This window comes from Onychostruthus taczanowskii, unplaced genomic scaffold (genome assembly GCF_017590055.1).
Source record: "Onychostruthus taczanowskii isolate IOZ18803 unplaced genomic scaffold, ASM1759005v1 scaffold7, whole genome shotgun sequence".
NCBI classification, from domain to species: domain Eukaryota; kingdom Metazoa; phylum Chordata; class Aves; order Passeriformes; family Passeridae; genus Onychostruthus; species Onychostruthus taczanowskii.
The window spans coordinates 177,622-192,190 of NW_024504786.1; the positions used below are offsets into that span (position 1 = coordinate 177,622).

At 51.1% G+C, this 14,569-nt stretch overlaps 1 protein-coding gene across 3 annotated transcripts in view; it reads right to left on the minus strand.

Moving 5' to 3' along the window:
• Positions 1 to 14,569, minus strand: part of PDE4B (phosphodiesterase 4B) — a 134,463-nt gene that overhangs the window by 45,131 nt on the left and 74,763 nt on the right. For 2 of the 3 annotated variants that reach the window (XM_041421224.1, XM_041421225.1), the window contains exons 2-5: positions 13,809 to 14,003; positions 11,909 to 11,945; positions 11,751 to 11,821; positions 7,456 to 7,505 (exon numbers count right to left, since the gene is read on the minus strand). In XM_041421224.1, the coding sequence (XP_041277158.1) occupies positions 7,456 to 7,505; positions 11,751 to 11,821; positions 11,909 to 11,945; positions 13,809 to 14,003 (353 nt within the window). Of the gene's footprint in view, positions 1 to 3,064; positions 3,238 to 7,455; positions 7,506 to 11,750; positions 11,822 to 11,908; positions 11,946 to 13,808; positions 14,004 to 14,569 lie in introns of those variants that run through there. The other variant, XM_041421227.1, reaches the window with a different exon arrangement.

The following is a 14,569-nucleotide window of genomic DNA, read 5'->3' on the forward strand; positions in this document are numbered from 1 at the left end:
TATTCAGTGTCACTGTTTGGCAACTGCTGAGCATGAATCAGAATGGAGGCAATTCCATATGGAATAGAGGGAAAAGTTCCAAAGCAACCCTTTGCTTCCTCTTTTAATTCCACCTTGATTTTTAAAGCTCTGAAAGTTTCAATCTTTGTAATTGTTATTTTGTAATTGTAGAGTTAAGTTCGGTGAGCAGAATGTCCCTGCAGAGGAGAGCAAATTCCAATTCTGTCCTTCAGGAACAGCCCTTTCTCCTCTTTATATACCCCTGCAACCTGGAACCAACCCCTGCTCCCACCAAGACTAATAAATATAAAAAAATAATTGGGAATTCCTGCCCAACTACAAACCAAATTATTTGGCTGCTTAAAATTAGAATGCAACGATCAAAACACTTTTTAAAACACAAGAAGAAAGCAATTTCCACTGGGAACCAGGTCCTGCAGGAGGACCAAGGTTTGGCCTTTGGGGCTGGCTGTGGGATGTGAGCAGCGCATTTCCCTGGGAATGTCTCCACAGGGATTTTGGACGCAGCTTCTCCCATGGTGTGTCCAGGACAGAATGCTCTGCACTGAGGAACCTCCCCAGAGCTGTGGGGCCGAGCTGCTGCTGGGGGCTTTGGGGAGGCCACTGCAATTCCCAGCGCCGGGATACGCTGTGACATGGAAGCGGAAAGGACTCAACCAGAGGGACAATGCTCATCCCCGAGGCACGCACAGACCGTGCCCTGCGACCTAAAAAAATAACCCGGCCTGCCAGAGGTTTGGTTTGGGTGGTTTTGTTTGGTTTGGGCTGTTTTTCCCTCTGATCCAGGACACAGCTCTCATTCTCATCTGGAACTGATTCAGGGTGCCGAGGAGTGCGCTGTCAAAACCTCCCCCAGCAGCCCTGACGGTTGTGTGCAGCAAACAAAGGAGACACAGATTTTATCAGCGCTGATATCAGCGATGGCAGAGCCCAATTGTCTCCGCAGGGCCCTTCCTTGCGCAATGCAGCGGGACGGGAGCTGGGAACGGGACCTGAGCTGGCCCCAGGGAGCAGAGCGAGCCAGGACACAACGGGACCGTGCCACCCCGGGGTCCCTTCCCCAGTGCAGGGGGAAGGGGACCTGAGCTGGCCCCAGGAAGCAGAGCGAGCCAGGACACAACGGGACCGTGCCACCCTGGGGTCCCTTCCCCAGTGCAGGGGGAACAGGATCTGACCTGGTCCCAGGGAGCAGAGCGAGCCAGGACACAACGGGACCGTGCCACCCCGGGTCCCTTCCTCAGTGCAGGGCGAACGGGACCTGAGCTGGCCCCAGGGAGCAGAGCGAGCCAGGACACAACGGGACCGTGCCACCCCGGGTCCCTTCCCCAGTGCAGGGGGACAGGACCTGAGCTGGTCCCAGAGAGCAGAGCGAGCCAGGACACAACGGGACCGTGCCACCCCGGGGTCCCTTCCCCAGTACAGGGGGACAGGAACGGGATCTGAGCTGGTCCCAGGGAGCAGAGCGAGCCAGGACACAACGGGACCGTGCCACCCCGGGGTCCCTTCCCCGCCACCGTGGAGCTGCAGCTGCCTGGGTCACTCGGAACGAAGCCACCATCAGATAAAGCCCTTTGATAACCCGGCCGGATCGATGGTTTATCCTAAGCAGCTGAGTGTGGGCTCATCAGTGAAACGCCAACCTGACCAAAAACCCAGAGGTTTGGCTCTGTGACCCCTCCAAAACTCATCGCTGCTGCTGCCAGAGCAGCCCTGCTCCTCCTGGCAAGGCAAAGCTGCTCCCTCAGCTGCCTGAGGATGCCATCTACGTGTGTCCTCAGGGCTCAGCTCCCACTAATGCCTTAGGATTTAGCTTTTACAGTTTTTAGATTTTTACTTGTTTTTTTTTTTTATATGTATTTTTCAGATCCTGTCCTGCTTTAGTACTCTAAAGCTCCACAGCCTGTCAGCTACTGTTCTCCTATTTTATTCAGACAAAACCATTCCTCTCTAGGCCTGAAACTCGAGGACACCTCACTGTCTCAGGCCCTGAGAGATACGAACAACCGTGAATTGAGGGGGGCAAACTGAGAATAAATTACTTCATTAGCTGAAGCTGTAATTGGAGTATTAACCCCTGATATGTAAACGGACCAAACTTATAAAAGTGTGAAAATCTCATGACCATCACCCATCTTGGGTGTAGCCCTCAGAGGCTTTTGATTGCCCAAGGTGTGCCCATTGAAGGCCTTCAATAAATACCTGCTTTTATTCTCTTAATTTTCTCCAGCCTCTGTTTCTGGTAGCCCCTCCAAGGCATCACCAGCCCCTCGGGAGCCTGTCCAGAGCCATTCCTGATGGGACAAAGGGAGCAGAGCTGCCTCCAGCCCCGGGTATGTCCCAGGCAGGCTCGGGAATGCAGCAGGCCAGCGGGAATGCTCGGGGAGTCCCGCACTCCCGAGGCTGCAGGAGGCAGCTGGCCCCGGGGAGTGACAGGCTCCTGATGGCAGCAGCACGTGGAGCATCTTCATGTGACATCCACAGGTGGGGCGGAGGGGAAAACAGTTTTTATCCGTTGCTATGGAGTCATGATTAGCTTGTGTGTCTTCAGAGCCTGCCGAGGAGAAATGAAGGCTATTTTCTTATATAGATGTCATGAAATCAATCCCGGCAGAATTTCGGGAGTCAAAGGCTAAGCAGGTTTGCCTGAATGCCTCCTGTCACTTGATACACAAATAAATCTAGCCAGGGGACCTGAAACAAGTGCCACTTGTCAGCCAGAGCCGGGCTCACAAAAATGACTTTTTAGTCTGGTTTGGAGCTGTTTATGCACACAGCAACACAACAAACGTGCGTTCAATAAAACACAGCAATTATCCTCACCCAAAATGAGCCTTAGAAAATGAAGCAAAAAACCAACCCTTATTGCAAAGGGTGACTTCAGAAGAAACTTTTCCCTTATTCTCTCCAAATGCTAAAAGCAAACCTGATGTTCTTCTTTTAAAATGTGTCTGCCTCTAGCTCTTTGGCACAGGTTTGCTGCTGGGAGGGCCGGCAATCTATTTAATGACTGCATTGACGTCAATAGCATAACTGAAATACTTACTAAGATGCATGAGTCCAACTTTCGGGGGGTGTGTTCCAGGCAGGCGGGCGCAACACGCGGAACGGACTCCCGGCAGGAATGAACTCCCCCCGGAGAGCCGGCAAGAGCCTCGGGATGGCCCCGGGATGGCCGGAGCTGCCTCAGCCCCGCTCGGAAATTCGCCTTGAAACGCTCTTTTCATCTGACAAGCGGCAAGAATCGCTTCAGCGCTCACCAGCCCTCGTTTAGGCGCGTCATTAAGCTCATTATCTACCTGATTTCTCACTCGGTTTTGGTTAGTTTCTGAATAATCTGCATCGTGCTTGCGCCGCAGCCTTTAAAAATAATATCTGTAGGTGCTCACAAGCCTCCGTTTGTGCACGCAGCCAGTGACTCTGTGGCTCAGCTGCTCAGGAACTCGTGGTTCCTCTGCACTCCTGTAAAAGCCCAAAGCACCACAGCCCTTTGACTTTTACAGTCGCTCTCCAAATCAAAAGGTCAAATCTTCAGCCAAACTCCCGGCAAAGGAACTGAATTTCAAAGTGAATCCACTACTCCGTGTGTGCCCAGAGCCATCCTGCACGTGCCAAGCAGAGGAGGATGGTGCAAGAGCGGCAGCTCCGCGCTAATTACTCGGGATTCAGAGATATTTGTAACCCAGAGCTCACTTGGATGCACAAGGCTCCCCGGCTCCTACAAAAACTTGTGGCTCTCAGCAGCACGAGCATTATCCAGTCTTTGTTTATGCTTTACACAAAGGTTCGTGCACGAGTCTGTGTACGTCCTACACCCACAGGAAAAATGAAAGAGTACGAGTTTGGAGGTCGTGTAAAGGCATGTGAGAAGAGCAGACAAACGTGCCGAGGTACAGGAAAGCAGAGCTAAGGCACAAGGAAGAAAAACACCGACCCTTCCCTCCCATCCCCAGAGAGGAATTTGAACAAAGCTTTAATCCCCTGAGCCCTGAAATGCTGCCTGCAGGTGACATATCCCAGAGGGCAGCAGCCCCCGAGCCTGGGGCAGATCAGCAGTATTGTGCCATTAATTGTGAGGAGAACTCACAATTAATTGTGAGGAGAACTGTCATTAGTGAGTGCTGAGAGCACCCAAGGGGACCTTGAGAAGAGTCTCTGCAAACCCCCCACAGTCTGGGAAAACCTGGGTGCTGTTTGACCCACAGCTCTGTGCTCTGCTCCTGTCACCATTGGTGACATTAAATGTGGCAGTGCATCAAACAGGAACGGGAAAACACTGCCCATCCCAGGACTGACGGTGGGGGAACAAAACAGGTTGGGAAAAGTTTGTACCAAATTTGTGGAAGAATGAGAGGCTTGGACTGACGGTGGCAGCCAGTGAAAGGTGATTTAATTCAGAGGGAATAAGGGTCACTGAAGGGAATAAACATGGAAGAAGAACAAAACCGAGCAGGAAAAGCCAGACTTGCTGCTGGTTAAAGGTGTTATTGGTTGAATCATTGGGTAGGAACTGCAGACCTTTCACTGGGGCCAGGGGAGGGGAGAGCTGGAGGCAGAAGGGAAGGCGCTGATCCATTCCTGAGCCCAAGGTGGCACAAAGGTCACCGAGAGTAACTGTGGCAGAGGCCACACTCAGCAGAAACAAAGGGGGACAGGAGAAACCAACCTCAGGAGAAAGAGCCCTCAGGGACACTGCGTGACACCGTGCCTCATTGTTCCTGTAACCCAGAGGTGGCCCTGCACAGCTGCTGGGGATGCCACACACCACGCAGGAACCCACAGCACCCCCATCATCCTGCCCAGCTAATTAAGGATTGATGGACTTTTGCTATGGCTTTGTATTTCCATGTTATGGTTTCTCGGTTAATTCATAAAAGTGATTTTGTGCGTTCCTGTGAGCTGCAGTTATAACAAAATAACAGGAAAAATCTGCCAGATTTACTTCAGCTGATACCAAGGACAAAACACAGGATGTTCAATCCATATTCCCCTTCCTTCTCTGGCTGTGCTTGCAAGGTTAAGAAAGCTCTGAAATACACACAGTGACACCAGCAGTGCCTTTCAAAGCCCTTTGTCCCAGGAAAAACCCGGCCAAAAGATTTTCTGCTTAAAGAAAATGAAAGCAAAAATGGATTTCCTCATTTCACCACGGCTCATTTATTCCACCACGGGCCTGGGTCCTCAGTGATGCAACACCAGCAACAGATTTGGCTGTTGTTGCTTGGAAAATCCTGGAATATTCCAGCTGGAGTAAATAGCTGGCGTGTATTCCTTGCAGTGCAAATGCTGGATGTAATTTGCTTCCCTCCAGGGTAATTTTATTAATGCAGCCTCGTTTGCTTTAAGCCCTGAGTTCTGTATTTCTCAGAACAGGATATAAATCACCCCATTAATGACAAATCAAAGGAGACATCCACAAGATGCTCACAGTGATGTCAAAAGGGCTTGTGGTAAAGCCATGAATCAACGGGTGACACTGGAGGGTTAAAATCAAATTCCAAGCTTCAACAAATCTTGTGAATCTAAACCCAGTCCATTCCAAATACAGTCTTTTATCTAGAGAGATGTGAAGCAGCCTGGTCCCAATCAAAACACGACTGCTTCCTTCTGCAAAACCTTCAGGAAAAACACTCTGCATCCTCCCAGCCGCTGGCACAGAACTGGAAGGGTTCTGATAGGAAAATCTCTCCTTCAGTTCATCATTTCCAAAGCAGAAGCCATCAACGGGGGAAAAAAAGGTGCAAACACTGGAAAAGTTCCTTAAAAATCTCTGTTCTTACCGAATTAAATGGAAACTTCCTTAGAAAGTCAAGGGTTGTGATTGTTTTCTGCTGCCTGGAAAGGAAGTCAGTGTGACAGTGGCTGGGAAGAGGCAGAGGAAGGCAATGACCTGAATTTAACCAAGAACCCCAGGACTTTCTACCCATAATGCCAATATTGGTATTTCATGTAATTTATGTAGGAGATCACACGATTTCCTATTAATCTCAAAAATGCATCTCCTTCTTACCTACAAAGTGTCACAATTTACTGAAGCTGTAATGATCCAACTCACCTTTTTAAATTTTACTTGACGATTTCGCCTAAAAGCAGCTAAGAATCATGGTTAAAAACCTATTTACTTGAGGGGCCACAAATCCAACCTTTACAAGGTAACACAACACTTGCTCTACAGTTATGTGTGTCAAACACTTCATTACTAAAGGAATTTTCATATATTCCCAGCATCAGAAGCTTGGATCAGCTAAAAAGTACCAAGTGTCCTACAGCTCTCGTTGGAAATAGTGTAGAAAAATATCCCCAAAGTGTTAAAAAGTTGAGAGCAACTTTTTCCATGGAAAGTGTTAAGAAAATGAACCTAAAAATTCCTGGAAGGGCATTCTCTGCTCATTATTAGATTGTCTAACTTATATAAACAAATCCATTGAAATCCTAGGAAATTTTCCATTCTTTTTTTTCCGCACAGGCACAAATTCAAAGCTTTGCTAGACCCAGCTTTAGATCAGGTGATGAGTTGCATTCCTGCTGGCCGTGACAGAAAGAGAAGGAGTTTAAGATTGTGTTGTCCAGTTTTGTTTTTGCATCAGAGGTTTCTACCTCCCATTAACAAGTTTGGAGGAACCTAACCTGGAAGTGTCCAGGACTTTGTGTGTCCCCTGAGAATAAATAACACAGCAGGAGAGGAAATGATAGTTATCCAGGCTTCACACACTGTGAAAATTAAGCTTTATTAGTCCCTCCAAGCATGTAATTATTGGAAGGGCTGAGATTAAACCTTACAAATGGGCACTGATCCAAATCTTATCTCCTTCTCTCTGGAGCAACCTTTGAATTAGTGCAAGTAGGGCCAGCCCTGATCCTGAGCGGGGTTCTACAGATCCCCAGCCTGGCTAAACCCAGGTGTCCAAGCAAATAAACCTGTCCTAAGTAATCAGCTTCTGCTGCTCATCCTCGTCCTTCCCCCTGCCTGAGCAGCCCTCACGGTGCTGCCCACCCCAGCTTGCTCTGGCATCCCCTTCCCAGCAGGAAGCCAAGGAAATCTCACCCAGGAAAGGTTTGAGTACACAGATCACATGGAAACAAACTGAAATAAACAGAATAAAAAAAAGACCCAGCTGTGCCTGAGCCTGTTCAAGGCTCGTAGGCTGGGGCTTGTCCAGGCCTGTGCTCACAGGGACTCACAAGAACAGCAGCCACTGTGGCCATGACTATCAAACCAAAATCATGTTCATCTCCTGTGCTAATATACCAGCAGAAACCCCAAACCAAACGATTAAAATAACAATATTTGGAGCCTGATAGTTCTCTCCTGTGAGTTTTGCAGGAGGAACCCAGACCTGCACCGGGGAGGGGGCAGGAGAGCAGCTGTGAGCAGAACTGGGCAATAAATGTTGTGTGCTCTTGGCCTGGCAGCCCATCCCCAAATCCCACACGTACCTTGTGGGTTCACTCTGGAGACAGGTGGCTGACTCGTGGCTGGAGATCTCCTAAGAGAGAAAAGGAATTCTCTGTCAGGAGGTGGGATTTTATCTTTCCAAAACTTGCCAGCTCCCTCAGTTAAAAATCCTTTACCATTCTCCCAAAAAACCCCAAACACTTCAGAGATTTGTTGAGCAGCATTGACAGATCTGTTAGGAAAAGCCGGAGATGGCTGCTCCCTGCCTTTTCCACGGGCTGGAAATGAGGAGAAATGGAACCATCCCATGCTGCCTTTGCAACTTTGTGTTCAAAATATGCCTGAAGGCAGCAAGGGCCAGGCTCTGGAGGCTCCCCCACAGCCAAGGCCTTTTCCCATAAAGCTTTTCCCTATGGAGTCTGGAATGGACCCTGAAGTGATGTCAAACTGCTGCAAGGCAATGCCACAGGTAAGGTCAGAAATGTGCCTTTAAACCCTCCAGTTAACACTGGAATTCCTCCTGAAGCGAGGAAGAGGATGCTGCAGTCACTGTGGTTTAGTTCTGAAACAGCTGAATGACACTTCATGGACTCTGAGCAACAATCTCAGCAGCAATTCCTGGATTTTGGAGGGGCCAAAAGCTATTTGAAAAAAAATTGGTTCAAGTCAAGCCAACAGGGTCTGACTGGGAAAAGGTGCAGATTCTCTCCAAATGTCAACACAGCTCCCTGTGAAACTTGCCAAACAAAACTGTTACTTTTTCAAGCCGAAACCATCATCAGAGACTTGCTTTCTAAAGGAGTAAAAAGAGTTGACACCAAAATCAAGACACCTCAGTTTGGATTGACTGCAGTACTTCAGGCTGACCAGAAATGAAACTTTGGGTTTCTGCTTCCCTAAAGAAGTTTCAGATCCATTTTAACTGAAGCCAGATTTCCCCACACTCTCCCTTCGCCAACCTCCTTCCTAACCCCAAATTTCGGAGTCAGCCACTGAACTGCAACATCCATTATTCGCCAGCTCTCCTTTGAAGCTGGAATCAAAGCAGGCAGAGCGGCTCAATTGTGCTGCAATTGTAGCTCCGGGGGGTTCTTCAGAAGTGCTCCGGGAAGGCCTCGCTGCCCAGGTGAGGTCTGGAGCGCAATTCCAGCCCTCCGAGCCGCCGGGCTCCACAGCCCGCTCCGGCAGGAGCCTCCCTGGCATCCAAAGGCTGTTCTGGCAGGATGCGCAGGACCCGGGCTCTCTGGAGGGTTCAGCACAGGGCACACACGCTGGGCGCTCAATTCCCTGCAAATGTGCCCCGACCTGCCTCTGCTGAGCCTTTGAAAAGCCAAATCTCGAAATCTCTAAAAAACAGAAACTCCCCGACAGGGACAGCACGCCGCGGCTGCAGCACTCCCAGAGCGGAGGGATCCAAGCTCCAGGGATCTCCAAGCCCTGAGCTGCACAGACATGCCTTTGGGGGGGTGGGGAGGGACGAGCCGCTGTTCCGTACGCTATTCCCCGCTCCAGAGCCGGCACCGCTCCCGCCATCCTCAGATCCATGTGCCCATCCTGTTTTCCAGGCAGGCAGGCGGGGCGCGGGACGGGAGAGGTGAGTTTTGACAGCGCTGCCCTTCCTCAGCCTCCACCGCGCTCCAGCGGCTCCCGCTGCCCGCTCCGGCCCTCCTGCCGCAGGGCATCACACCGAGCAGGCTCCGGATGCTTCCCGACCGCGTCCTGGGCTGCAATTGCCAAACTCCGGCACTCCAAAGCCATTAATCATCCTCTCCTCTTTTCCAATCAGGAAACTGCCTCAAGAACCCTGACGTTAAAGTCCAAAAAATATGACTGCCAGTTGTTTTTTTTTTTCCTCCAGGACTTAACATTAATATTTTCCAGCAAATATGTGGGACAGCATCCTCTTTTTCCTTGCTCGGGCCAGGAGGGGTGGAGGAGGAGGAGGAAAGAAGAGAGAAAAGAGGGTAAAGGAAAGCTGAGATTCTCATGATCCCCAGAGCAGAAGTTTCAGTAAAATATCACATATCATGAGACAGATGATAAAATCATGAGCTGGCAGCATGGCTGCAACCCAGCAGAGCTCTTTGGAAACTGCAGGAAGCTCCGCAGCACCTGGAAGCACATTCCGCCATGGACTGGGATGTTTGGCATGGGGTGGTTTAAAAATTTAATGGCTTTTACTTTGGCCAAGCAAACACTTTATACCTCAATCAAATCTGGGAACACTTTCCAAAGGACACTGTAAGATGCCTGTGTGTCCTACAGGTTACACCCTCACTTCCTTCCGGCCCTGTCCAATTTCAGATTCCTCATTAGGAAGTGCCAAAATGCCTGAGCTTTCCAAAAAAGCAAAGCTTAAAAAAAAAGGAATATTTAAGCCATCTGGTTTTTTTATTAACCTCCACCTTGGAATGCGGCGGTTCCTTCCCATCAAAATTTGCCAACAGGAATCAACAGCAGGGAAAACCTCACTCCTGGATAAAATGCTGGGCTTTATGTAAAATAAAGATGGTGAGCTCGTGGTGGGCACCAGGTGATGCCACTCACACCTGGAGTGAAGCGAGCCCGTGGTGTCCCTCTGGGGACATCCCTGCACCTCATCCTTCCCTTCTGGAGCCATTGGAGCCTGCCAGTGCCAGGGTGGGATCAGTGGGACGGGTGGGTGCACAGCAGACCTGGCCAGGAATCAGTGATGATTGCAGGCTGAGCAGCTCTCCTGGGGCCCAGCAGGCCAGAGGATGACGATGACTGGCTCAGTATAAATAGCCAAGGGGAAACGGTGGTTCCGGACAAAGGCGTGAAAAGGAGTTTGTTTGGTTTCTCCTGTTCAGCAGGTAGGAAAAACAACATCCTCCTCCTGAGTGTATCACCTTCCTCCTCCAGAGCAATCAGTGTCAAAGGAAGTGATGTGGGATTCAGTTCTCCGGGCAGCCCTCTCGCAGCTGAGCTCCAGGATGCTGCTGCTGGGAAATCCTTGTTGTCCCCAGAGCCCCAGGTTTGGGGTGCCCCCCTTGACATCTGCCCTTTGGCCGTGAACAGCTCACACCAGGTTGGCTCCGTTGGGTACAGCCTGGTGCTGGTAACACCAACCTTGGGGGTTTGATCCCTCTATGGGCCAGTTAAGAGTTGGACTTGATTCTGCTGGATCCCTTCCAGCTGGGACAATTCTGGGATTATTATTGCTCTGTGAAGCAGTGGTGGAAATGCAGGGCAGGACCATTATGGAATGCCTGGGATAGCCAAGTTGGCCACGTGACGAAGATCATGGAATTGTTTAGGTTGACGGAGACCTCTGAGATCACCAAGTCCAACCCAGCACTGCCAAGGCCAGCACTGCCCCATGTCCCCAAGTGCCACATATACAATAATTTTAAATCCCTCCAGGCATGGGGACTCCACCCCCACTCCAGGCAGCTGTGCCAGGGCTGGAGAACCCTTTCTATGAAGAAGCTCTTCCTGGTATTCAAAAAACCTCCCCCGGCCCAGCCTGGGGCCGTTCCTTCTCCTCCTGTCCCTGTTCCCTGGCTGTCCCCCGGCTGTCCCCTCCTGGCAGGAGCTGTGCAGAGCCACAAGGGCCCCCTGAGCTTCCTTTGCTCCAGGCTGAGCCCCTTCCCAGCTCCCTCAGGAATTCTCCTGGGGCTCCAGACCCTTCCGCAGATCCATTTCCTTCTCACTCTCCAACCCCTTAATGGGTTTTTTTGTGGTGTGGGGCCCCAAACTGTCCCCATGATTCATAGGGGACATTGCACAAGACGAAACACATTTGCTCCGTAGGGAGGACCTGAGGGATGAGGGGATGAAGGGATGGGGGGATGAGAGGATGAGGGGATGAGAGGACAAGAGGACAATGTGGTGAGGGAATGAAGGGTGAGGGAATGAAGGGATGAGAAGATGAGAGCATGAGGGGATGAGGCGATGAGACGATGAATGGATGAGGGGATGAGAGGACGAGGCGGTGAGGGAATAAGGGGTGAGGGAATAAAGCGATGAGAGCATGAGGGAATGAGGGGATGGACACCATGAGGGGATGAGAGGATGAGAGGAAGAGGCAGTGAGAGAATGAAGCGATGAGAGCATGAGGGGATGGACACCATGAGGGGATGAGAGAACAAGGCTGTGAGGGAAAGAAGGGATGACAACATGAGGGGATGAGGGGACGGAGCCATGAGGGGAGGGCACACGGCGCCCCCTGGCGTCGCGCGCAAACCGCGGCGGAGCCGTGAGGCCATGGCGGAGCCTGAGGCACCGCGGCCGCCGCGCCCCGGCCCCCGCCGCCCCGGCTCGGGCCACGCCGGCTCCTCTTGTGTACGAAAGGAGCTTAAAAAGCCAGGCTTACTTGTTGGAGGTGCCGTGTAAATTGGTGAGAAGCGTGAAGTTGTTCCTCACGCTTCTTAGGCTGGCCAGCACCTGAGGGAGACAAAACCGCAGGTGTCACCTTCTCTGCTTTAATGCTTGAGAAAAACTACTTTAGAGGCCAATATGCCACCAACTCACCTGGGCGAAAGGTGTGACGATCAGGTCGTCGCCATGCCTAAGGAAAAACGGAGAAAAATGTATAAATTTCTGTACAAATTTACCTTCAAACAGAGTGAAATTCACCTCAGGGAAGGAGCGTTTTCCCGGGGGGGTTTTCCTCACAAACATACCCACGCAGCATTTAGTTAACACCACATAAAAGCTTGTTCCTAATGGAAAGGTCACCGTGTATATCCAAAACAACCAGCTGGAGGAGCATTCGGACTGGGAACGCCAGGCAATAAAAGCCAGGAAATTCAAAAGTTAAGGCTCACACTCGCACCGCGGTGGAAAAAACCCAACCGTAGTGGTGCGGGGAAAGGTCACCTTTGAATTTCCTGGCTTTTGTTGATCTCTGTCGCAGTCTCTAACCTTGTTCAGACGCCGGGTTTTGTCCGGCTGTTTTCATCATGGAAGATTTGAGCAGAAGTTGTGAGCAAAATACACCACCGCCAGCAATAAGAGGGATTTTTTTCTTTTTTCTTGCTTTGATTTTTTTTGTATTAGTTATGGTACTTGTGCATGTATGGAACATTCTGTATGATTTACCTAACTGAGAGATGGCAGAGTACAGAATCATTGAAAGGTTTGCCTTGGGAGGGAGCTTAAAGCCATCCAGTCCCACCCCTGCCGTGGGCAGGGACACCTTCCAGTACCCCAGGTGGATCCAAACTCCACCCAGCCTGGCCTTGGACATTTCCAGGAATCCAGGAGCAGCCACAGCTGCTCTGGGCACCTGTGCCAGGGCCTCCCCACCCTCCCAGCCAGAAATTCCTTCCCAATATCCATCTAAATCTACCCCCTCTTTCAGCTTAAATCCATTCCCTGTGTCCTCTCCCTCCATCCCTTGTCCCAAGTACCTCTCCAGCTCTCTTGGAGCCCCTTTAGTCACTCTTAGGAGCAACGTTTTGGTCAATTCTATTCTTAATCCCACAATTAATAACAGGATGTAGTGAGCAAGGGCAGCAGAGCCAGCTCCAGGCTGCCACAGGACCCTCTGGAGAGCTCTCCACCAGTGCTGGACCCCTCCAAAGAGGAATTCTCCCTCTGGCTGTGCTGCCAGAGGTCATCCCCTCGTCCTCCCTCAGGTATCAGTGCTATTAAGTCTAAATTTAAGTAAAATTGTCTCCATACTCATGGAGGCTCTGTCCCAAGTGCTAACAGAGCCTCGATGCCCATGGTGGATGGACACTTCAGCTGCAGACAGGCACGAATTTGGGGAAAATGATGGGATTCCCCCACCCCAGCACACTGCTGGGAATTGTTACAACCCACCGTTTACACGAAACACTATTTGCATAAATTGGAGTGTTTCCTTCAATAAATATTTACTCAGTTTTAACTCACAGCAGGGATATTTTCTCGCAGAATTCTTGCGGATCTGGCTAATATTCAGATTTCCATTCCGTGACAAAACTTTCGCAACAGCTCAACTTTGTTTAACGAGCACATTTTTAATAGCTTAATGGCCACTTTAAAACTTCAAAATGTGCTTTTCAAAATAAGGGGCTGGGAATCCAGGACGTTCTGTGCGTATGGAACCTCTCGAGCTCAGCCATCTGTCTCGGCTCATTTTCCCCTCGGTTCTAGGGAACAGCCCCAAAACAGGATGGGGAACAGCAACACTGTAAATAAAAGTACAGCACAACTTCCCTGTTATTCCAGGATATGCCTTTGGAAGCTCTTCTGATAAATTCTGAAGAAAACGGGAATATTTGAGGGATGGGATGGGAGAAGATGTTGGATCAGCACCTGTTTGTGCACTCCAGCTATGAATGTGCCAGAACAACCCATAAGCTCCTTTTGACAGAGCTCTGAGGATTAGAGCAGCACAGAAATCTCCAGGAGAGTGTAAAACACGAGCTGGATTGATGCTTACTGTTCGCTCGGGAGGGAGGAGTTCCTGGACATGGTCTTTGGTGAGAGGTCATAGTCGCTGTCGGATCTGTAGAGGAACGACTCCCGGCGCTGGCTGTGGCCCGGGAATGTCGTGTGCAGGACGAGTCCCGACGAGGAGCTGGCCTGCGGGTCCAGCGGGCTGCGCCCCGGCGACGGGCCATTCTCCACATCGAAGCTGCGAACGGAACACAGACCGCGGGTCACACTCTGCCACAAGAGGGCTCGCAGGACACGCGTCACCTCAGCGCGGCTCTACCACCGTGTCACCTCAGTGGAGCTCTACCACCGTGTCACCTCAGCGCGGCTCACCGTGTCACCTCAGTGGGGCTCTACCACCGTGTCACCTCAGCGCGGCTCTACCACCGTGTCACCTCAGCGCGGCTCTACCAGCATGTCACCTCAGCGCGGCTCACCGTGTCACCTCAGCGCGGCTCACCGTGTCACCTCAGCGCGGCTCACCGTGTCACTCAGCACGGCTCCCACTGTGTCATCTCACCGCGGCTCACACCGTGTCACCTCAGCGCGGCTCTCTACCACCGTGTCACCTCAGCACGGCTCCCACTGTGTCACCTCAGGGCAGTTCTCTAGCACCGTGTCACCTCAGCATGGCCCTCACCGTGTAACCTCAGTGCATCTCTCTACAACCGTGTCACCTCAGGACAGCCCTCACCGTGTCATCTCACCGCGGCTCACACCGTGTCACCAGCCTGTGGCCACCGGAGCCGCTCGCTGGCCCGTTTC